This window comes from Rutilus rutilus (assembly GCF_951802725.1).
Source record: "Rutilus rutilus genome assembly, chromosome: 20".
Lineage (NCBI taxonomy): Eukaryota > Metazoa > Chordata > Actinopteri > Cypriniformes > Leuciscidae > Rutilus > Rutilus rutilus.
Window position 1 is genome coordinate 8,768,417 of NC_140225.1, and position 25,853 is coordinate 8,794,269.

The 25,853-nt window shown below is 37.6% G+C and overlaps 1 protein-coding gene across 2 annotated transcripts in view; it reads right to left on the reverse strand.

Moving 5' to 3' along the window:
* Positions 1–25,853, reverse strand: part of atrn (attractin) — an 81,398-nt gene that overhangs the window by 8,803 nt on the left and 46,742 nt on the right. For both annotated transcript variants that reach the window (XM_084391187.1, XM_084391186.1), the window contains exons 16-26: positions 25,605–25,824; positions 25,115–25,300; positions 24,644–24,892; positions 22,769–22,906; positions 22,580–22,673; positions 22,325–22,377; positions 21,982–22,076; positions 20,728–20,806; positions 20,458–20,615; positions 16,620–16,681; positions 15,328–15,406 (exon numbers count right to left, since the gene is read on the reverse strand). In XM_084391187.1, coding sequence (XP_084247313.1) covers positions 15,328–15,406; positions 16,620–16,681; positions 20,458–20,615; positions 20,728–20,806; positions 21,982–22,076; positions 22,325–22,377; positions 22,580–22,673; positions 22,769–22,906; positions 24,644–24,892; positions 25,115–25,300; positions 25,605–25,824 — 1,413 coding nt within the window. The remainder of the gene's footprint in view (positions 1–15,327; positions 15,407–16,619; positions 16,682–20,457; positions 20,616–20,727; positions 20,807–21,981; positions 22,077–22,324; positions 22,378–22,579; positions 22,674–22,768; positions 22,907–24,643; positions 24,893–25,114; positions 25,301–25,604; positions 25,825–25,853) is intronic.

Consider the following 25,853-nt stretch of genomic DNA (forward strand, 5'->3'; position numbering starts at 1 on the left):
ACATGTAAAGCAACCAATCACAGTTTTTGTTTAGCGTTATTTATCCAGGCACAAAGTGACACACACACACACACACACACACATCTCCCGGAAATACAGTAGAATTCAACCAATCAGATGCCGATTTTTTGTGTGCCTTACACATCAGACATTCAGCCAACGTTCCCTGGAAGTGACGTCTGAGGCTTAAACTCAATGTCAGCTGGTTAGTCTAGACCAGGGGTGTCCAAACCTCAGTCCTGGAGGGCCACTGTCCTGCAGAGTTTAGCTCTAGCCTGCCTCAACACACCTACCTGGAAGTTTCTAGAATGCCTAGAAAGACCTTGATAATCTGGTTCAGGTGTGTTTAATTGGGGTTGGAGACTAAACTCTGCAGGACAGTGGCCCTCCAGGAGCAGGATTGGACATCCCTGGTCTAGACCATCTTAAATCAGCTATGCCAGGCTGTTTTTTTTATGCAGTGAAGCTTTGAATTGTCTCATGGTTCAATGGGGTTCCACAGATTTCTTCTACACACACTGGTTTACACAGGCTTTGAACAGACAGACAGCAAAAATCAGATTATTTGTTGTGTCTGAAGATTTGTAAATGTTCGAGTCACAAATATTGACATTTTGCATAAAGTTTCATCCTGAGTGAGACAGACTGAAGACAATAAAACTTCAGACTTCACCGAAAGAATGCCAGAATTCTAATTAGGAGCGTGATACTTCAACTAATAAAAACAGATAAAAAAAAAAAAAACTGAAAACAAAAATGTATTATGCCTATCATGTTGTACATGGAAAGCATCTGCCAGTCACATCACTTTACATTTGTTGGACATTAATTGCTACATGTAGCTGCATTTTTATGAGAAGTAAATGTAAAGGGATTGTTGTGGGTATAAATGTAATATAATTACTATATTCAAACAAGTGAATGCATATAGTCTGTGGTTTTGTTTCACTTTATTATGGTGGGCAAGTTTTAGAATGGAATGCTTATTTTAACCCTTTTTTGCACAATGCACAGCATAGCCTATAGAGATACTCTTACTCTTTGAGGACAACTTTGGCCAGGTTGTAATAAAATCCCATTAATCAGACAATAATGACAAATGAATCGATTATCAAAATAATATGTTGGAGCCCTAATCTAAACCCCATCCATATGGTTTGAAAACCTTTGACATTTATGACGTCTGATGCGTCTCATGAGTTCAGCACTAGAAATATCAGATCGTCTTATATCCTCTGATGAAATGACAGCTCCTCTCATGTCTTTGGCATCGTGGGGACGCTAAAGTCATTAGTAGGGCAGCCAGTCTAGATAGAGCGAATATTTCACAACACTCTCTGAAAAAATTTATCTGATTTCATCACTTGTAAAATGACAGTGGGACAGTCAGTCCTAAAGATTGGACTTGGAATTGGAAGCACTGAGAACAAAGCCGTAGATCGATGGATGATTGTCAAGAGAAAAAAAGAAAACATGCAAAAAAATGAATCATTTAGTTGCCTATGAGACTGCCGGTAAAAATAATGGCATTGTGTGTCTGACTTATCTAATTGTCTCAGCAACAGGATGAGAAAGTGCAAGAGAGAAAGGCTACAAGTGGGAGGAACATGACAGAGAACAGGAGGGAGCCATCCAACCAACCAGAGATAAACCTGGACCACTGTGAGAGATTAATGCAGGAATATAATCCCCCAAATGAGCCGTAATCCAACTGCCTAATTACTCCCACGAGCCCCTGAGACTACAGATTAGTGGAATTAATATCACTGCCTTGCAGCAGACAGAGGAAAAAAAAAAAGTACAAAGTTCAAAGAGACGTGTCTTTTAGCCAAAACTCGCATGCTAAACAAATCAGAATTTCAGACTTCTGAATTTTGTTTTTCAATATTATACAACATGCTTTTTGAGGTGGGTTTGATCTGAAACACTGCGTGAGACAAACACATTTTCAATAAGGATATAAATAGCAAAGCGTCTACATATGATTTCACAGATTTACAGCTAGAAAATGGATCTGTTCTCTTTTTGCACAGAAAAGCAATCTGAAAATCTGCGGTCTGTCTGTCCCCATTTCAGTTATTTATTTTTTTACCTTTTGACTAATGAATCTCCAAGAATAATTACTGGACAAGGATAAAAAAATATATATATATATCTTTTTTTTTTTTTTTTACATTACATTCCCAAAAAGAATGTTTAGTCAATGAACTATTTAAAAAAATAGAATGTATATTCACTGAAGTTTTCCATGCCCTTTCTATAACTTCAATTTCTTTTTAAACCTGAAAACCGCTATTTTAAAAATCTCTGACAGGCTTTTCATGACCATGTGTAGCCTGATATTGGATGACCCTGACAACTAAATACACTCACCAGAAATTCACTTTTAGATGACCATTTAAAAACAGATCACGCCTCCAAATTCCGCTGAACAACCTGACCACGAGCGGAATCTGTGTGAAGAACTTTTTCACCCTCATGTGAAACTCTCAACCGCGCAGAATTTTATTTGAAGTCCCCCTGTGGTGAAAACCAAGTTTTTAATGTTGTTTATGTCTATGAGGTGTTTTTGATTTGCTTTAAGACAAACCATGTGCAAATTCATGTCAACACCATTGCTGAGTATTTTTTCCTTAAGAACCAAAGACAGTCTCTAAAAGACGGTTTGAAATCGCTGGTGTTTCTGACGTCACAAACTACCTTGTAACCAATCACGTCAACGTGTGATCATCAACGAGTGGATCTCTGAGCTGGTGTGAGTGAGGAGGCGGGGCTAATTCGCATATTCATAGAACCGCGTATGCTAAATGAGGCAAGGCTGTAGAGTTACATTCAAGCTATTTTAAGGCATGGAGTAAAATTTTCAAGGAAAAAAACATTTAAATATGTCATTTTGGTGATCAAAGGTGAGTTTTAATTATTGACTACAGGGGGACTTTAAATGACAGGATTTGGCCCCGTGAAATTTCACAGAGCAATGGTAAATGTGACTATCTTTACTTGCACCCACTCAAAGTGTTTACATTGTACATTACAGAAATCTAGAAAGATGAACATGTATTTTAGCATGGAATGTGCAAAATGAAGACAAAACGTGACAACTGCCCTCACGCCACTAGTTAGTATTTACTTATTTTAAAATCAGGCCAACAATTCTATAAAGTCTGCAAAGATAAACCCATGCTCATTTGTTGTACCAAAGCAAAATGAAGTCGTGCTCTGAGGATATTGGAGTGATAAGATAAGGGAATACAGGAGAGCCTTGCATGACCTGTAATGACTAGAATGTTCTCGTTAACCATGGCATTTCTGTGCAGTGGATGTGGGTCGGCGCGCTCTGAAGGAAGCAGGCATGCCCACGTTGCTTGTCATCTTAAATCAGTCTGAAGCTGCAGCCTGTTCTTGATTGCCACGAGTGGATAAGGAAAGCTTGTGCCAATGAGTCCCACTGGTATTTACTGAAATGTTCTGCTGTAATAACCCGTTGCCTTCACGGTGGCACAGGGATCAGTAAAGACTGGATCTATTACAGAGAAATATTTTGATGCCAAGGCAGCACCATTTCTAGGAATCCAATTCTCTACTGCAACAGATTGTTAAGATTAGTTCACTTGGACCATATGCTGAAATCAGTGTTTTTAGTGTCGAGTCATCCATTACACATAGTGGGCGGGCGAGTGTGTGTTTCTCTGTTGTGTGTGAAAATGTCAAATGTCTATTTTTTTCCTCAACTAAACAACTGTTTGAGATTGTGTGTGGGTGAAAAAGTAAGAGCGTATTACTGCAGAGGGAATCTGACCTCCAATCGAGAGGAGCTAAGAGCCTGATGAACTTGGCTATACAACAGTTAAACAAACAAACACACAATATACAGCACCGGGCGAGTTCCTCTACACCCGCATCCCTTCATCAAACAGAAGGGGGAGGCTGATGCAAGCTTTTACACTCAATCCTCTGAAGGAATACAGAGTGAAGAGTGAAGAGAGAAAGGAGAGAGACTGAAGGAATGAAAGCTAGAGAGAGAGAGAGAGAGAGGGAGAGGTGGAGACAGATTCTGTGCTGACTGAGTGAAAATGTGGCAAAGAATAGATGATGCCCTTCTTCCACTCTCTACTTTCATCGCAATCTCTATCATAATCATTCCAACTCCTTCTCTCCAAGGTTATAATCATCAACTAAAACTATTACCAAGACGAATTATTGAAAAAGGTAAGCAAAAAAAGTTATACTATAAATGTGCACCACAAAATCTGAACATTCAGTGAATTAAATCACATCATTGCACTTCCTGGCTGTAGTGTCGCACCGTCTCTCAAGCATGAACATTAGAAGAGCATTGGTGATGGGCACAAGTTGGCTATAATCTGAGGTAGGACTGCAAGATATACCAAAAAAAAACAAATATATATATATTAGGGGTGTCGCAATATACCGGTATTGACGATAATCGTGATATTCAAAGCATGAAATATCGACATCGTGTTAATTTAGAGCAATACAATATACCGGTATTGGCGATATTGGCGTTTTCTAGACGCAGCGCTCGTCCGCGCCCGCGCAGCTAGAGTGAAACACTCTGTCCACACCCGAAAAAAGTAAGCTGAGCTCGCCAGTATTAACAACAGAGTTCTTCGGCTTCAAAGAAAACAGCACCTTAGAGGTGGTCGCACACCGGACGAGAAGCGCAGCGCCACGTCTTTAAAATTCGAACACATTCTGTATGAGTGTACACACACCGGACGAGAAGCGCAGCGCGGTTCTATTCGGCGTCTGTCCGCGGCGCCCAGCAACGGCTCAGAACCTTGTTCAAAATCCTGCCGCGACACAGAGCGCAGAAAAAAGTGTTCAGATCACAGACTCAGCAACTATTGTATTTAATTGTACAGTATAATCATAACATAGTACAGACATTATCTCAATTCCATAATGTCCTTAAACATAATGATATTGCTGGCCATAAACTGAGAAAGTGCGTGTCCGGTGTGCAATACCTCGAGTTGTCATAGACGCGGCTATTATTTTACTAGTCATCATGGAATGGGAAACGTGACATTAACTGTTAACAGGGGGTTTCTGTGTTCATATATTTAATAAAGGGTGATTATTAAAATGAAGAACCCCGTTTTCTTTACTCATCTTATTTTTGTATTTGTATTTGCACTTGATTTTTTTTATTCAAATCTGCTATCTGCATGACTTTATTGGCGCCAGTGCAACAACAGGTTTAAGAGCTTTTCAGTTTTCAGCTTTTCAGTTCTTCAGGAAACCTTCAGACAGTGTTTGGCTTCAGTTTGAAACCAGATAAACTTCACATGCTTGTCTTCCTTCACAAAAATTTGTGAAGGAAGACACAAATCTCAAGTTCAAATACTTATTTGCAGCTGTATCATACAAATAAATAGTTAAAAAATCATATATTGTGATTTCTGGATTTATTTTTTTAGATTATGTCTCTCACAGTGGACATGCACCTACGATGACAATTTCAGACCCCTCCATGATTTCCAAGTGGGAGAACTTGCAAAATAGCAGGGTGTTCAAATACTTATTTTCCTCACTGTATATATATATATATATATATATATATATATATATATATATATATATATATATATATATATATATATATATATATATATACACACACACACACTTTTTACTCTCTTTTGTGTATTTTTTTTAATCCACTTGTTCTATGAGTTTCTTTCTTCTGTTGAACACAAAAGATGATATTTTATGCTGCTGAACCATAAATGGTCCAGAGGTGCCAGAGCGTAGCATAAATGCACTAGATTAGATGGTAATGCATTGTGCTGTCTTATGAATTGACTATTTAAAATGTAAACTAAAAAATATAAATGTAAAATGGCACATTTTTGCATCATTAAAAAAATACAACGGCCAACTAAAACTAAACTGAAAAAGAAAAAAGAAAAATCGGCCACAAAAATTCAGCTGTCTGAATAATCTGAATTAGCAGGTTATCACCACTAATATAGTCTGCCATAATCATGCCATATTTAATCGTACGACCCTGAGTCACAATCTCCGTAATTACAAACAGATTCATTTTGTTCATGATCTCAAACAGAGACGGAACAAAATATAGGATGACTGCTTGAGTACGATAGGGGCTGTTTGCCCTAGAGGAGTTCTGATCATGCAGTGCTTCTCTTAATCATCTCACACAGGCGAAATGTAAAATGTGTCAACACAAATAAACCATTAGCACAGAGGTGAACAGTCTGAGGAGTGTTTGAACTCCACAGAACTATGACACTTCAATCTCACGCTATTGAAAAAAAAAAGTGCATCCCAACCCAACCACTGCTAAATAAAACCTGAGAAAACACCCAGAGGACATTGCTTTGCAGAGAAGAGGAGTCATGGGAAAGGAGACGAGGCTGTGTACAGGACAGTACAAAGAAACTGAGCAAGAGCACTGTTTGCAAGGCTCTGTCATACATTATGAAGAAGTAAAAGACATCTCTCCAAGCACCAGAAACCCCCTGCTGCCAAACAAGCGGTATTCATGCTGGAACTACAGTTTCTGCTCAAACCTTTTCATTGGGAGGGTCAGGATGTCTTCTTCAACATTAAAGAACACAGCGGACAAGGCTTTTTCAAGAATGAAAGAAATCAGAAGGGGCCCAACCTGGTGTCTCCTGCAACAGAGCAACAGTACGTTTACCAGCTGTACAAGGATTTTTGGACATTCACATTTCGGACATTTTTTTGTCCTACTGTTTCTGTGCTGAAAATGAAAGAGATATTCTATCAAAATCTCAAAAACTATAGCATCTCAACTGAAAAATCCACTGGAGATACAGCTACGGATGGTCACAAGAATGTGACTGCCTTCAAAACACTGTCCAAACCTCCTTCCCCCACACACAAAATTATGAGGGAATAACCGATATTGACAGAATTCATTCTGATAAGTATTCAAAAAAGAATACAAAATTAATTTTGCCAACATCAATTATTCTCTCATTTTGGCTGCATCTGCCACTACAAAGACCAGCTGCAGATCATCAAGAACACAAAGAGGACTATTTGCAATCATGAATGACATTTGTCGCCAAGACAAGTAGGAGGGGTTAATCACTGACCCCTTTCACACTAAGACGGCTCTGTCTTTTCCCAGATCTCCCTTATAAGAAAGTTAATCAAGAAAAAAAACTACCTGAATAAATTCTCTCCCTGAAAATGTATGGTAAAAACGTTAAAGGTCATATCAGAGAAATATTATGAAATTGTCCCACCAAGGCTCACTTATATGGCTAGTTTTTCCATATCTAGGAGTTTTCTTTTTTCCACTCTCTCTCACTGACCCTTAAAATTAAAACAAGCCATCTTTAATATCTTCTATGACTACACTGTAAAAAATTTGCTGTAGTTATGCAGCTGTTTGCCAGTAACTTACTGTAGATTTAAATTTATGTTATTTACTGGCAACAGTTTGTTCAAAGTTAAATGAACATTAAACATTAACAAGTCTTTGTCTTTACAGAATAAAATTATAAAATAACAATCTAATGCAAAGCATTCTGGGAACCAGAAATCTTCATCAACCTTTTTCTGTTTTTTTCCTTCAGATTTTGGTTCCCAGAATGCTTTGCATGAGGCTGTTATTTTAGTTTTATTCTGTAAAGATAAAGACTTGTTAATGTTTAATGTTCATTTAATTTTGAACAAATTGTTGCCAGTAAATAACATCAATTTAAATCTACAGTAAGTTACTGGCAAGTAGCTGCCAGTAATACTGTAATTTCTACAGATTTTTCTAACAGTGTATGCAAACACCCTCTTCCCACATGAAATGAGAACCTTTGCTGGACTTGAGTTGCGGGGTTTTCATTTTTGAGCACAATATACTTTTTTTATTGCAGCATCCTTCAATAATAGACTCTTTGAAAAGTCTGCACTTCATTGTGACAGGTTCACAGAACAATTAGCACTGAAATGATCAGGGACCTTGATCAAAATAAACATCAGCTGCTTGTTTCTCTGGGACTCTTCAGAAGGAAATGATGAGCAGGAAGTGCTACAATGTTGCTACAGAAACAGCACAAGGTTTTACTATTTGCATCAGTTCTTCTGGTGATTAGGAACAACAGTATCAAACCTATCTGCTCCTTGATAGCTCATTGTGACTGGGTGGGCTGAATTTCAAAAAAATCGAAAATCGGGTGGCCAAAAGCGGTTTCATGTTTCTGAGAACGTTTTGCAGCTTAGTTAATAACAGGGTATCTGCAGGTTTTTTTTAAAGAAATTTAAGACCTGCACAAATAAAATGAATACTGTATGAGCAGGGTAGATAGATAGATAGAACTCTAAATTAAGCAATTTCAACTTTTTTACAAGTTACATGAAATTCAACTGGATATTTTTAGTCAGTTTAAGATTATTTTAGTTAATACAAATGTATTATAGTGTACTAAACCGTAAAATGAATAAAAATCACATTAAGAAAAAATTTAATGGCTTATGGAACAGCAGAAATATAGAGGTTACCCCAGGAAACCCTGTAAACAAAGCTGCACTGCACTTATAAACACTACATTATTAGCCATTTTATGGAGGCAAGATGAAAAGAGATAATGCCATTGAAACGTAACTAAAGACAGTTCCCTTTAGAGATACATTCATATAACTCTGAAACTGCGAGACTGTAGAATGCGCAACAGCGTTGTGCTACTTTGAAAGGTTTAGCAGCGTTCACATGTAATTAAATCATAGCCTTTTTAAGTTTAATAATGAATCCCGTTTTGCTATATTGAGATTCCTTTTTCCATCCCCAAATTTAAGGGTCTTTACATGACAACAATGTACTAAAAACAGAAAAGATTTTCCTTTGCATTTTTAACATACAGACGCCAACGTTTTCAAAACGATCCATGAAAACGACTAAAAACGCTGTATTAGTTAACATTATGCGTCACGGTTTTCACAAATTCACTTTGTGTTGTTTCCATGGAGACGATAACCGGCATCATATTCAAAAACTTTGATAACCGTTTTCAAAAGCTTGAGCTTTCAGGATGCCGGACAATCACCAGATTAGGTCGTCACTTCTCAGACATTTAACGACCTGAAAAACGTAGAAAGTGCAAACCGATGCCGAGACACCCACGCATTAATTCGACAAAGCGCATGTTGCCGTTGGTCGACGTCTGTCGGTGCAGTGAGAATTGACCTTAAGACTTTTTAAGGATCCACAGGGACCCTAAATAAATGAGAAAAGAGGGAAATAAAGAGGGAAAAGTTTGGATTTTTTTAAAGTTACAGCAGGTTTTCATAATATGATGGCTATAAAGTCAAATAATAATGACAAAGAATTGATTCTTCATATGACCCATTTAACAACAATAAAAACAACAAACAAAACTATACAGCCATTTAAGAAAAAACCTTGGACAGAGTTAGTAACACATGTATTTGTTCTCAGTGTGAAAGGAGCACACACAAACGGTAGACAACAGCTATCAGGCCACCTCATTACAGCGCACACACACAGACAGAGAATATCGACAGCTATTCCCACTACGCCTAATTCACAAGCCACTCTCTGTCAGTTTAATTCACGGCCTCATCAATAAAGGTGCAATAGCTAGTGTGTGTAAGAGTGTGTGTGTGTGTGAGGACCATGAAGATGACTGAAGAGGAGCTCATGCTCATCACAAATCTTAATCTTGTTACCTTTGTGTGTGTGTGTGTGAGAGAGAGAAAAATATTGTGTTCAGGGTTAGGAACAGAAAAAAGTTAATTTGATTAGTTCATAAATTAACATTATTCTCAAGGCACACAAACATTCTTAGCAGTATTGCGTAACAGATCCAGGATTCATTCGGCGCGTGCAGTCTTATTTTGAAATGGGTCTAAATACATTTTTTAAAGGAATATTTAGTGTAATATTCTTTGAATGACGCACACAGTCACAAGATTAAAGAAAATAATCAGTAGTCTGTTAGCATCAGCTCATCTCGGGTGAGTGGCCCTCATTTGCATATCTAACAATTACAGAGGATAGTCCCTGAAAAACTGATATCCCGCATCTTTGATTTTTGGTTCACAATACATTCTCTCCCTGCAAGGCTTGTGATATTTATCACTGAAAGATTTACCTGGAAACTCTTTCAGAGCACCTCTGGAGGAATTCGGTGTAATTACTTGCACACATAGAGAAGTACACACACACACACACACACACACACACACACACACACACACACACACACACACACACACACATACACAGCGCTTTGAGAAAAGGTCACTTCTGATTTGCAATTATAGTTTCGACATCCGAGCGGCCCTCTGATGGTTTTTCAAACCTTCAAACGGGACGTTGGTGTTCAAACAGAGGACACACACATATATTCAGCTTTATGATAATGTTGACACAGATCATTCAAAATCATATTTTTGGGACAGCGGTCCCAAATGAAAAAGAATTAAAAAAATGTTTTAAAGGAGAACTCCGGTCAATTTTAACATTGAGCTCATTTTTTTGTACATTTGGAGTGCTGTCAGTACAGAGAACAACGACAAAAATCGGTGTTGCCTATAAGTAACTTTTTTACCTTAACTGAACAGCTTCGGAGTCATTGGAATGGTTATATTACTTATTTCGGGTTGAATGGTGGTCGTTTCGCACCCCCCTGGTGCCCGTGAGCGGAAAATTCGCACTTGCAACTTTGAGCCGGCGGGCCGCCGGCCGCCGCGTCAGGAAGTATCGCGTGATATCAGGTCTTGCGATGTAAACAATTGCTTTACGGCCAAAAGAAATCTGCTAAAATGCTGTCATTATTGCGCTCCCTCACGCTGTCCGAACCCGAATGAAGAAGACGTTTTAAAGAATGTCCCATCTGCTTTGATGTCGTTGATCTACTAGCCTCTGGTGTCTGAGAATCGCCAACGAGTTTTTACAACAGTGTTGTCAAATATCTATTCCGAAGCTGTAGGGGGAGCTCTAGAGAGAAACCTGCGAGCAAAAAGCGAGAATACAGCGAAGAAATCCCGAAACTACTGAGCCCCGCTTTAAGCATTGTGTATAATTATTTAGACCTGGAGGAATCAGAAAAACTCCCATATCATCAGGTGCAAGCGTAAGAGTAAAGTAAGAAAGTCAAAGTCGAGGCATCACCAATTCGGTGCCCGCATCAAATTGATTTGACAAAAAGTGATTTTAAATACATATACAATCATTAAAAGCAAATAAAGCATCTACTTTTATGTTTCAAATAACTTTTGTGAAAATAAAACTCAAAATATAGGTGAAATAATGTTCCAATGTGTAAAACTGTCATTCAGTGTAATTGTCCAGACTGTGATTTTACAACTTCATCTTTAAATAATCATAAAATACCAAGTTAAAAATTTGTTTTCTTGGCATTTTCAAATAAGTGTTTGGCTGTGTTATATTAAACGGACTATGTCTTATTGTGAAGTTATGAAATAACCAGGGGACTTTTGTCCCGTATTTGTTAGAGGTCATTCAGTGTAACAGGAACAAGAAGCCACTCTTAAATCATATCAAAAACTGATAGTCATTCAACAGTCTGACATCATCAAAAAGCACCCTGAAGACAGTGTGGTGCTGCAGCAAAGTGAGTTTATTGCTCCTAAATATTTGTTAATTTCACCTTTTCATGGTGTGGTACCCTAAGATACAAAAACATGCCATTCAGTGAAATATCATTCAGGATAATGCAAATTCTCTGTTACACCACAGTCTCATCCATTACACTGAATGACAGTATCACTGTAGATACATTTTAGCATCTTATTTATATTACAGATAAATGAGGAATGTTTAGCACTGATAAATATGTGTTGAACTTAATATTTTAATGCATGTTTATATTGTTTTAATTGTGTTATTGATTTTTTTTAAATGCCCACGAACAGAGAGTTTGCTAGGCACTGTAAAAAGCCAAAAAGAAAACAAGAAACGAGAAAAGTATTGAGGATTGCAATTGTCAGAATAATAGCTTACCAATATTTGTGAACGTATAGCTGCAAGCAGTAATTATTGGGGCCGAGCAACTCAGAAACAAAGTGACAAGCTAAGCAAGCATGGCAGGGAGCATCAAAACAGTAGAATAAAATGCTTTTTATTTTTCAACATCTGCTTCTGCCTTCATTTAGTCAGGAATATTATTAAAACTAATCTAATAATACAGACTATCAGTATTAAAAACATTGCAATAATGGGAACAATGATGATATTCGGGCTGCAATGTGAGCCTTATAATCAGTCTTAATTTGTCATCACATGATTCTAGTTTTAAATAAAAATTTAAGATTTTTTGGTATATAAACTATTGTTACATTGAATGACATTTTAGTGGGTGACTTCTGTAAATCATGGTAAAAAAAAGTTATGATAGTATTTTTTTGGTCAGAAAAATATAAAATTAACCTGGACACATTCTAATGTCTAAAAAAAAAAAAAAAAAAAAACACCTTGTAAAGCTGTATTACACTTTCTTTTTTTTTTGCCTGAAAACCCCTCTTCATCTTTGACTCAAGAACATTTTACTCTGTCTGTTGGGTTATGCTAGCCCTAAATTAGCCCTCTATGTCTGGTTGCCATGGAGATCATTAGTAAAAGTCATGCTTGAAGCTAAAGGGTCAGAAGAGTACAAAACTTTAATGTGCAAAGCTGAGATAGTAAGTGATATGCAGGTACGCATATGAATGTGTGCTTGATTGTTGCGTGAAAGAGAGGGAAAAAGTATAAGCACTTTTTATTGGATGAGAGCACTTCACTAAGCCAGATGGTGAAGAGGGTCCTTTAAAAGACACTCACATTAGCTCTTATAAACACCCCTGTGTGGCTTAAAATGGCCTCTTGAAACCTTTCAAAACGAAACCTCTTCATTCTGTGGGGGCCGAAAAACCAAGGGTCACATTCCAGCATTTTTTCTTCTTTTTAATAAAACTGACCAGAATGTGATAAATGTATTAATTTGTTGATTGTCACCAATTAGTTAAAGGAACATTAACAGTATATCAAGTTTGAAACTGGAATTAGAGCTAAATTTTTTATATTAGTTTATAATTTTATAAAGTTTATATTAGACTCAAAATCACTAGAGTAGCATGAATGACACTGACTCATATGCGGGGACATGACCCGCGATTGACCCCCTCGGCGCTGGCCAAGAGTGAACAAACAATTGGGAAAGAAGTTGGATGTGAAACAGTATATTGGATCCGTGCATTCTGTCTTAAAGTGACAGCAGCATAATATGCCTGCTGCCGTCTGCGTCAAAGTTAATCAAACAAAAAGACAAAAAAATAAAAAATAATAATCACTTACTATCCCTTTAATTTTAGTAGGATTCTTCTATATTTATTTATACAGTGAAGACTATGCATTGTTTTACATTTGACTAATTTCTATTGATAATGACTGTTCTGGGTTTTTTTCCCCTACAGGAATGCTGTATTTGCTATATACCAGTAAGACTTTTATTCATCTTCGAAAAACAAAGTTATTTTAAATGAAATCGGAGAGATTTCTGTCCCTCAATTGACAGCCCATGCAACTACCACTTTGTCGCTTCAAAAAGTTCCTAAAGAGATCATAAAATTAATCCATATTAATTGAGTGGTTTAGACCAAATTTTCTGAAGAGACACGATCGCTATATATGATGAACAGATTGAATTTAGGCCTTTATTCACATATAAACATTGATCAGCGAACATAAACAGAAGCTCAGCAGAACCTGCTTGACACGTAAGAACAAATCTCATTGGTTCGTGAGGAAGCTCAAACGTGCTGTGTAACATGAGAATGAACCTCTTTGGTTCTCGCACAGCGTGAACATGCTTGAGCTTCCGTTTACCATATCTGATGTGTGCGTTGATGAATGTTTATATGTGAATAAAAGCCTAAATTACATCTGTTAATCATATTAAAGGGGTGGTATAATGCCCTTTTCACAAGATGTAAAATAAGTCTTTGATGTCCCCAGAGTGTGTATGTGAAGTTTTAGCTCAAAATACCCCCCAGATATTTCTACATAGCATGTTAAAGTTGTCACTTTTTGAGGGTGTGACACAACGCACCGTTGTGTCTGTTCCTTTAAATGCAAATGAGCTGCTGCTTGAGGCACAGAGGGCGGAGCTTCAACAGCTTGTACTCTCACAGACATGTACTGAAAATTTCTAAAACTTTTAGCCTTTTATGTTCAAACCGGATTCAGACAAAGATGGAGATACTCAAGAAGAAGTGACAACATGTAGAATGCAACAGGACATTTCTGAATGGTTAGTTGATGAATTTATGTAGCTTATGTGTAGTTATCTTCTAGTCATTGATTAGCATATTCTGTCTTGATAATCTATAAATCGTGTTCAGGGGGCGGGGTTTATGTAAATTCTAGGGTTGGTGATGTCACTAACCCTGGAGGAATGTCGTGTAGAAATTCTAGTTCCCCCTGTGTCTGTTCCAAAATCAACGGACAAATCATTAACACGTGATTTTTTTTTAATAATTTTGAATAAATGCTGTGAAAAAGCGAATAAGGCATACATTGGTACATACATTGGTAATAAATGAAAGTCTACAGTAAAACCAAAAATGATTCAGACATATGATATTTTTTTACTAGTGGGTGCTGGACACTATAGTTCATTTATGTAAGTGAGGATAGCAAAATAAAGTAAACTGACATAATATACCCAAAAATTCTTCATACAGTGGACTACCAGTAAATTTAATTGCTAATACGACACCACAGACTGAACAAAAGTAAGCAATGCTTGTTAATTGGTTGACCTTAATTGGTATTATCTAATTGTGTACTTAAATGTTACAGCTGACAGCTATTCAACCTAATTAATTTGTGAGACAGTCTAACAGAAGGATGGCCAAAACCATTCTTGTCATATTTTATTACCATTTTCTAAACTCTAGCGAATAAACTGTGATAATGTGAGAAATGTTAAAGGTGTCTGAATAAATTTTGGTTTGACTGTATATTCAATAGAAAAAAAAATTGTGATTATAATGTTTTTGTGAATTCTGAGGAAAACTGTGTACAGTAAATAACTGTTTAAATGAATTCAGTAATCTCAGTAGTCATCATTAAGTTGTACTTATGAAAGTATGTATGTACTGTCACTATATGAAGCATATATGAACCCATAGTAACCAACTACTAGTAGAAATGTTTAACAACAGCCTAGTGGAGGCTGATCCAGAGATGCTGATGTGACATTAATAGGATGGTTCAAAGCTGGGTAGACAATCATGTGGCATGGAAAGTCAATGAGATTCCACTAACAAGGGAGAGGCCACAGCACTGACCTCTCTGCGCCGCGATGCCCAGCAGCTCTGTTTTATCTTCCACACAACTGCTGCCACCAGAAGCAAGGACAGGAAACAGCTACACACAAGACACAACAAGAAGAAGGGAGGGAGAAGACAACTGTTAAGGTTTTGGATGTTCCATTATGGAAAACAATGAGACAACCATGTTCCAATGAGCCATGCCAAGATCACATCTCAAGCACACACACATCTCAGCTTGTTCATGTTTAATGGATTAGAGGGAGTTGCACACCTCTAAAATATTTAAATATGTGAACTTTTTTGGGGGAAAAAATCAATGCAAACACCCAACCGAATAGGATGTATTATAATCAAAACTATGAGATATATTTTTGCACTAGAACGTTATTCTGTAAAATTTGTGTTTTTTAGTATTATTATTATTATGTAATCTTTTACATTGATTAGCACTAGAAAACCTCCCCTTTTTCAGACGTAAACGGGACTCGTGTGTGTGTGTGTGTGTGTGTATATCCATCCATCCATACATTCATTATTCATTCACATCTCAAGCACACACACAGGGCTGTTCATGTTTAATGTATTAATGTATTATGCACTAAAGATCAGGAGTGTTGGTCTCCTCATGGTATCGGGGCCAAAGCTCATGAATGCGCCTCTCAGGTATAGGAGAACTGGGCTGTAAGCGAGGGAATCATAACTGTGTAGGTGCATGTTCATACCTTATAAGCGCAGTTGTGTGCAGAGCTGAGATACATTCGCTCTAGGTCTTAGGAATAGCTCACCCCCACACACACTCACACAGACCAAGGCTATGAAGAGTTGGTGTAATTTATCATGGCCGAGGTGACATAACTAATGATGAGGAACCACAGCCGACCACAGCCAAGGCTTGGTGCAAGTATGTTACGTGCACTGTATGCGTCATACGTGTCTTAGGTATGATGCATGACCACCTCTGAGTGATTATTATATTTTAATCACCCTTTTGCTGCTTGTGAATCAGTATGAACTAAAAAAATGTAATGCGTGTGAGAAAGTGTATGTGTGACAGAAACATTGGGGGAGTTTGCTGTATATGGTCTACGCCAGCTGCTTCCTGAATCAATAACATATTACAGCAGGTCCTCAAGAGGTGAATTACAGCTTAGAGCTATTTCACACCCCAAACACACTGCAATACAACTAGTTCCATAAAAATGTATAGCATTTAGATTGTAGTATGTCAGAACATCTGTGACTTCAGAACTACAAAGACTTCACCAGTAATTTGTGTGGTTGCTTATTACACAAGCAAAGTGTCTCACCTGAAGAAGGTGACAAAGAACTGAACCAAATCCATGAAGTTACTGTGTTGAGAGAAAGCGATCTGAGAAGAAAAGAGAAACGGGTGTTAAGTAGTGAGAAAAACATTTTTCATCAAATCATTTTCATGCTTATGCATGACTGTACATGTGCTTTTAGTTTTTCTAAACAGTACGTGGGAGCAAACGTTTCGTTTCTGTCTGTACCAATACTGCCCCCTGCTGATTCATGACCCCCCCTCCCTCTCTCCACACACACACGATATATAGATAGAGCATCTCTACAGTTTCAGACCCTCCATTCTAATTCATTTAATAAGTAATCACATTATTTTGGCATAACTGGCGTTACTATGATGGTCCTCCAATAACAAGGCAAGAGCCTTTTCAGTTTAATCCAGGGTTAATAACGCCTGCTCCAGAACAGTGTGGATCGTTTTTTTTAAAAGCCCAATTTAAATATTTACTATTTTATTTATTTTAATCATTTTTTACATTTATTTTAATCTAGTTAGTTGAATTGTATTATTATTTTTAATTTTTTTTCCTCAAAACCTTTAACAACAAGCAACCACTCATAAACTTCTACAGTGCTTGCTTTATAAAATTTTCATACAGCACTTCTACAACTTTCTACATCGTGTTTAGTGTCTGAGAAAGGGAACATTTTTTAAAAGCGATGCCAAATGCTCCTCTGCGGTTTCCTTCATTTTTTCCCCCTAGTATTTTCCGGAATATATAAGAACCAGAGGAGATTTAAATGTCGACGTTTACCCAGATTGTCAAGCTGTTATTAAAACCGGTCACATGCTCGCTGTGTTCTGTACTTATCACATCAGTGTTATTAACCTTGTAAATATACAAATGAGAATGTTAACCAAGGGCTTACAAAGGTTTTACAGTGTGAAAAAAACCTGATTAGCCTGGAATAGTTAAATTACTAATTAGCATGTGAACACAATTATGGGATATATTATGCCCACAATTATAATTATGTTCACATAGTGTTTAAAATGACCCTTTCCCCACATGAAATTAGCAGTGCAATAGTTACATCACTTTCAGTCCCTCTTTTTAGGGATGCACAATCTCAAACTGTCTACCATCAAGAGGACAGAGTCTATGGGACACCGGAGACATTTCCACTTTAAAATACTGTCATTTTCTCTCCATCTTTCATCTGCTTTCTTACTCTTCCCTCTCTATTCCTCCAGGAATTTCCAAAATAAGCACAGCATTTTCAGCGAGGGATAGGGAGAGAACAGGGTAAAAGAGAGCATGCCAGACGTCCACAGCATGGAGGGTGAATTCACACAGAGCTCTCATTGAGCAGATGCTGTGCACTGATACGGCCTCTCACACACACACCACAACCTTCTCATGCGCAGACACGCAGTCTCCGAGACAAACGGGGCCTGACTCACAGCTCCAGCGCACACTGATACCCACACACATTCAACATGAAACAATAGCAATCTGACTATCACTGTCATTCACACATGACAACCTGTGACTCGCATGGGCATTCGTGTGGTGTGCGTGTGTGACGTAAACACTAAATATAGCTTGTTAGTCATGATTCAGGGGACAAAGATGTGGCTTACGCAAACTAACCAAGAGAGAACATTCTAGTACACCTGTCAAGTTTAGCTATTTAGCGTAACTGATATACGCTTTGCCTCGTGTGGTCTGTGGAGGAGGATGTTAAGGGGAACCTGTCACAATCAAGCTAATGAAAAAAAACAAAAAAAACAAAGCCTGTAGAATCAACAAGTGCAAATATCTAGTCAGAGTTTAATGGAGAAGTGTGCCATTTCTGCACCACTAGGGAAAACTCTACATTCGGCCCCCCCAAACGGCAGTCCCACCCCAAACTCACACCATTGGCTGAGGTAGAAGTTGACGTCGGACTGCTCAAAGAAACAGATCAATGTTTTTTAAAGCATGACACAGCCACACTCCTTGTGAAGTCAGCCCACAAATAGACTTTGAACTAAACGTTAAACCGGGCTAAAAATAACTAAGTTGATTCCAGTGTATATTCAAGTGTGTATTTTATTTTTTTAAGTGGTTGAATCTGACAAAACCTGTCAAAAACATCTAAGCATGCCTTTCCTCTACATTGGAAATAAAAGGTTTGTCTCAAATAGAGTAATACAAGAGCTGGGCAGAGTTCTGACTTAAGGTTTGGGTGCATTTCAATATTTATCAGCTAGAATTCAGCTAGACTCAATGCAAACACCCAACCGAATAGGAAGTATTATAATCAAAACTATGAGCGTGAGGTGAGATATACATTTGCACTAGAACGTTATTCTTTAAAAACTATTTCTGTTTTGTAGTATTATTATTATCATCATTATTATGTAATTATTTACATTGATTAGCACTAGACAACCTCCCGTTTTTCAGACGCAAACGTTTTTTTTTGTGTGTGGTTGTGTATATGTGTCATTATTCATTAATTTCACCTTGGTAAATAAGCGGAGGGTAATGTCTGCAAAATGAAACAATTGTACAACTGTCAAAAAAGCAACTTTAGTCATTTCACCCCCAAATTTTGTATTATGACAATTAAGCCCAAAAAATTATGTGAATAAATAATTATTATATAACTTAAATTGTATTTAAACACAGTGGTAGCATTTGTTGCACTGATTTAAAAAAAAGTTGGATCAGTTTTATCATAATTTTACTGTAATATATAATTTTACTATTTACGATACTATATATTACTATATAGTAATTACTATATTCCAGTGGAGGATGTAATTGGAATAACCATTAGATTAATGAACAAAGTAAAATGCCCAAAGTAAGCAAGCTTCATTGCCATGAAATGCACATAACCATAGTGATTCTTTAAATTAATAACTTAATAAAATAAATAAGTTGGTTTCTTTATGTAAAATAAAAAACCTTTTGATTTGGGGGTGACGTGTAACTTGTACATTTAGCTTTTAAATAACATTCACACACAGAAAGTCAGCACATGAACGCTCCCACTATACTCCAGTTTAGATTTACACGCATACACACTTCCATTCCACCGGCCAAAACCTACACAGGCCGCGGACTCTTTGACCACAGGCAAAAAGAAAACAAGAGGCAGAAACAGAAGGATGTAATTGTGCCTCTTCTGAACTTTCTGATCTCTCTTATTCCTCTCAGGCTCTCTCTCAAATAACCATGTGTTTCAACTTAACATTCCTTCTGACACTCTCAGTCTCAGCCTGCCATGTTTACAGAGCAGGTTTTGAGTGCTGCGTTTTTCTCCAGCCCGAACCCTCTCGTCGTTCTCCTCTAAACTCCTGACAAAAGCCCCTCTGTCCACGGCGCGACCCCTCTACCCATATTCGCACAAACATTCTGTTAAGACGAAACGTGGAATCCAAAGGTCATTTCGAAAAGGGAAAGGTGAGCGAGAGAGACAATAAGCGTTACCTGTGAAATTCACCCTTTCTCCATGAGCTGAGGAGAGAACGTGCTCTAGAATACTGGACGGACAATCAAACACAAACTCTGAGTTTCAGCGTCCGAGCACAGGAGGGTAAGCGAGATCACTTTCCAAAGCAAAAGGAAGAGAGGAGGGGGAAAGGAAAAGAGGAGGAGAGGAGAGAAGAGGAGAAGAGAAGAGGGAGGGAAAGGAAAGCTCTGCAAAATCATTTCCAGACCAGACAGAAAAGGCCAAAGATTTATGAGAAAAAAATAAAAGGACATGGCCTCTGTGAATTTACAGACGGAAGGAGCAGATAAGCTCGCAAAACAAAACACAAAGACCGTTGCTGATGTTTACGTGCCGATCACACACACACACCAATAACGTGTGAGCTCCTCTCACCTGGATTTTGACTGGCCAGGTGAAGTTGCTGACGTAAACGTAGAAGGTGATGTTGGCATTGCTACGGAAATCGAACTTCTCGTTGGAGAAGCTATCCTTGAACTCCTTTATGTTGTTGCGGGAGACTATAGGGATTTCCTCACCAGCTTGAGTCCCAGCTGCTCAGAAAGGAAGAAATGCAGGGTGAGAGGAAGGAAGAGAGATTCAACTGTACACACAGATCATTTATGATGTGTTCACAATGTTTAACACATTTGGGCAGGTCCATACCTGCAAAGCTGGTTGCCCATGTGATGTTGAGGTTGAAGTTTTTTGAGGCATTAATGAACATGTCCAGGTCTCGATTTTGCTGCAAGAGAAATCCAAAAGACATTCAGACAAAATAAATAAATAAATAAATGTAATTTATTCCTGTGACGGCAGAGCTGAATTTTCAGCATCATTACTCCAGTCTTCAGTGTCACGTGATCCTTCAGAGTTTATTTTAATACGCTGATTTGGTGCTCAGGTAACGTGTTTAACATTTGGTGCTGTTGAACATGTTTGTGGAAATGGTGAAACCCTTTTCAGGATTCCTTGATGAACAGAAAGTGCAATGAACAGCATTTATTTGCATTTATTAAATAGAAATCATTTGTAACATTATAAATGTCTTCCGTCACTTTTGATCAATTTAATGCATCCTTGATGAATAAAAGTAATAATTTTTAAATCTTACCACAAACATTTGAGTGGTTTCTACAAAAATGTTAAGCAGCAAAAACTGTTTTCAACATTGATAATAATAAAAATAATAGTAAATGTTTCTTGAGCAGAAAATCATCATCAGAATGATCATGTGACACTGAAGACTGGAGTAATGATGCTGAAAATTCAGCTTTGATCACAGGAATAAATTACATTTATAGAATATATATAGAATTTATAGAAAACAGTTCATTTAAATTGTAATAATATTTCACAATATTACAGTTTTCTGTATTTTTGATTAAACAAAAGCAGCCTTGGTGAGCATAAGAGAAACAAAAAAAACAAAAAAAATATATATTTCCAAACTTGTGTAATATATAAAACATTTTGAGGGTGAATTTCCAGCAAAAATATCTACACTATCGTTGAAAAGTTGAGTCTTTTTCAAAAAAAAAAAAAAAAAAACTCTTATGCTCACTAAGTCTGCATTTATGTATGGGAGTAACACATATAAATTAGCTGCATTCTGTTTCTACACAATTCTAACTTAAGAACATGTCCTTGGTAAACCACCCATTTGATGCATCATTTCCTCTGTTCAACAGTGAAGTGCTGAATAAATAAATGAAAAACTTTGATAACAATAACACCAAATGCACAACTCAACGTCACTCAAATTAGTTTTCCATTTGATCATATCAAGATCGTGTTCACAAATCAAGGTAAGATGCCGTTATCGATTGATTGACACCCAGTAGACCACGAATGTAAAACTATGTGGAAAAAACATGCCTTTTGAACAGTGTTTTTTATGTCTTAGTCAGCATAACGCACCTCATCCGGAGTTGCCACAAAGTTGATAGCAGTGTAGTACCGGTCATCTTCCTGTGACAAACTGAAGGTAAACTGGTAGTCTATCAGCAGAGTGTCTGTGTTGGAGAAATACCAATATAGTGTGTGTGAGAAAGAAGAAAAAGGATGAGATATAATATTGGAAAAGTATCACTCTGAGACATTAATATGTGGATATTTTCACAGACTGACTGAAACGTGCACAGGTTTGCGGTTTCTGTCTGGATCAGTCATGTAAGGACAAAATGAGTAGTTCTGAAAATGACTAAATGACTCAAATAGCCACAATATGATGAGCCATCAGCCGCTGCACTGACATACTCACAGTAACATGTTCCCTTCAGAGGGTTGCCCTGGTAACGGTTCTCTACCTCACACCTGAGAGACAGAACGAAACAAGAGCTCAGAGTGAAAATGAATAGAATTAGAAGGAACAGAGTTTGATAGAGACAAGATAACAATATGCTATCTGCCGTACATTTGACAAAATTACTTCTAATGGCAGAGTGAAGAAAGCCTCCAGAGACTGAGACAGAACGAGTGTGTGAGTGTGTGTGTGTGTGTGTGTAGGCACACTTACACATGGCAGCGGTCTCCTTTGATGCCCTTGGTGGTACAGAAGCACTTGCCACTGTTAGAGTTACACATGCTGGCATGGCCGTTGCACTTACACGCTGCAAATGAACAACAAAACACATACAGTTGAGTTCCTATCAAATGACCAACAACAGTCAACCGTATTTTGGCATGGGCTCGTGTTTAGACTTACGTTGACAGCTGCCCCCGTTTGTTGGATCACCATAGAAACCGGAGATGCAGCTCTCGCACTGTTTGCCCGTGGTGAGGTCCTCGCATCGCTCGCACACACTCTCGTTGACACAAGAGCTGTGTCCGTTACACTGGCATGCTGCAAGAGAGACGAACAGACTGATTAAACAGAACAATTCAAAGAAAACAAGAATAATTCTATAAAAATGAAGCATTATCCGAAGTCAAAATGAGATAAGAGTAGCTAGAAATAGAGCCAGTGCAACATATCTTTAAAAAGCTGTATTTTTCAGCTAACCCTCTTTTTAGTTGTGATATAGTGTCTCAGTCTTCACTGCAGTGCATTGACACTGGTGTTTTAGGAAGCCAAACAAGTAGGATCCAATAATAATAATAATAATAATAATAATAATAATAATAATATTAAATTATTATTATTATTCCTTTGACAGTAATAGCCATATATTGTAAAACAAATGCACTGTAAAATAAATAAAAATGAATATTTAGTAAGTATATTATTTTACTCCATGCTGTAGTAGTGAAATTACAATACTTTTGTCTTAATTGCCCTTTTATTTTGACGGGAAACAGGTTTACAAATGCATCTTATTACAAATCTAGTAAAATACTGTTATCATCTTCCAACAACAATGTTGGAAATAATGTATATGTGAAAATAATGCCTAACTGCAAAGTTACTTATAGTAAGTAGAATGCCTAAAAGTAGATCATCGAAATAAAGTATAACCACATTTTGATATTCAATTCAATTTAGCAATTCAGTTTAGCTATATTCATTAATACTAGGGCAGGGCGTTTAATCAAAAAGTAATAGAAACCAAAATTCAGAACCTCTAATCTACGTAATTTTCCCTTTTTTTTTATCCTGTTAATACTTTCCCCTTAAAAACATACTGTAGTCACGTGACTCCGCCCTGTCCAGTGGCATGGAAGCAACATGAAGGTGAACTCAAACACCAAATCAACACATATAGACTCGAAGAGAGATCACTTTCGCTTGTGTCTTCACTAAACTTTGTCAATTGTATGTGTTTTAAGGCTTGCCAGTTTGAACACTCAAACAATTTTAGGCCATCGGATGTGTATCATTATATTGATAAACTGTGCTGATACAGACATGAAGATCGCGCGCACAGAGAAACATTCAGTTGCACAGAAACTCATTGTCAGTGCTGTCCTGTGTTTTATCACTAAAGTAGCTTAGAAATTCAACAGTTATAGCATTGATTTCAAGCAACTACAACCCACATCCTCACATTTAATAGAGATACGGTTTGACTAATCGACACACGCAATCGCTCTCTCACTAATGCATTCAAATAAATGTTCTCATTGTGCTAATTTATCTGTATCTGATTTAGAACAATCAGAAATCTGTAAGAAATGTTACGACCCATAGATAAAATAACCGCTGAACGTTAGCTGTTATGTCGGAGCAATAGCACTACGTGCAGCGCCATGACATTTGACGTAGCTCTGCACAATCTCCGCGATACAAGTTCGAGTCTCGATTCAAGGTTCGGGTTTTCTCAAGACAACATCACTATGTTCCCTTCAATTATTTTAAAATCACAAAGATAAGAAATGCACTCTTTCATTAGAAAAAAAGATCCCACCTTTAATGGTTGAGCATATTTACAGTACAACCCTTGTTAGTGAACTATGAGGGCAAAAATAAAATAAATAAAAAAGCAAAAAAAAAAAAAAAATTCGTTCATTATTCGTAATCGAGGTAAAATCGAGATTTAGAATTTGTCATATCGTCCAGCCCTACTTCATACATTCATGAGTTCATTCATTCATAAACAACTATTACAGAACAAATCCCTTACACAAGTCACATAAGTTTTACCTGGGCACTGGATGAAGGACCAGTTGAAGTTGCCCTCTAGTGGGCACAAGCTCACATTCATCATTGGCTGAGGGGCAGGAATGAGGGAGGGGCCTGAAGATGAAGGAGCGTGGAACAGTGTTTGGATCGGACCGCGGTAAGAGCCCTCTATACACTGGCCCCGTCCTGTATTGCTGGGATCAGTGCACCACCCACAGCCAGGCTGGTCCAAACAGTAACCACAGGTCTTGTAGCCAGAGCAATTCTCCGCTACAATAAAAACACATACGTTTATCATGCATTGCAAACATCTCAAAGTGAACCCTTGACAGTAGTGTCAAGTTATTGATCTGAATTGATTTTAAGTCAGTTGAAAAGACTGCTTTGTCCATAATATGCACATGACGTGCTAATGTTCAATCTTCAATTTACAAAGTGGAAACAAGACACAGGCTGACAGGCATGAATCCACTGAATGAGAGCCAGACGTACGTGGGCAGCTGTTCATGGTGTACCACTCCATGCACTGGCCGTAGGGGAAGGATGCCACATAAGCATTAGAGTCCACGCACTGCCTCATGTTACTGCACCACATGCACTCTGAGCTCCCACTGGTGCACTCACTACAGGAAGAGCGCAGGGCACAGGGCGTCCGACACTGCTTCACACTGTGGTTCGCTGAAAGGACAGAGAGAGAATGCAAGAAAGGTACACGAGAGAGAACAAAACGGGATTGAATAAAAAAAAGTCCTTTAAAGATTCTCATGTCAAAAACCAAAACAATTATTTTTTAAATTATGGGTAATAAAAGGTTTTTCAATAACTGATGCCAATAGGCATAATATAATATAATATAATATAATATAATATAATATAATATAATATAATATAATATAATATAATATAATATAATATAATATACATTCCTGAAAAAAATATATATATTTGGTCAATGCTGTGTGTGTATGTGCATCTTTCTCACTTGGACGTTCACACAGACTCCCATTCACAGAGTTGACACAGGTCGCCGCCTTCAGTCCGTTGAAAGCAGGTTCAGCCAGGTACCCACAAAAACCAGCGTCACTGGGCTCGCCCGGCAACCACTGCAGCGTGGAGTTGGTGAACGGGGACATATCCTCCCAGCACCAGTAGGACACATTGATCTTCCTCAGACCCACCCACGGGGTGATCAGTGCTTTTGACTGCAGCACACAGGACAAATCATATTTAA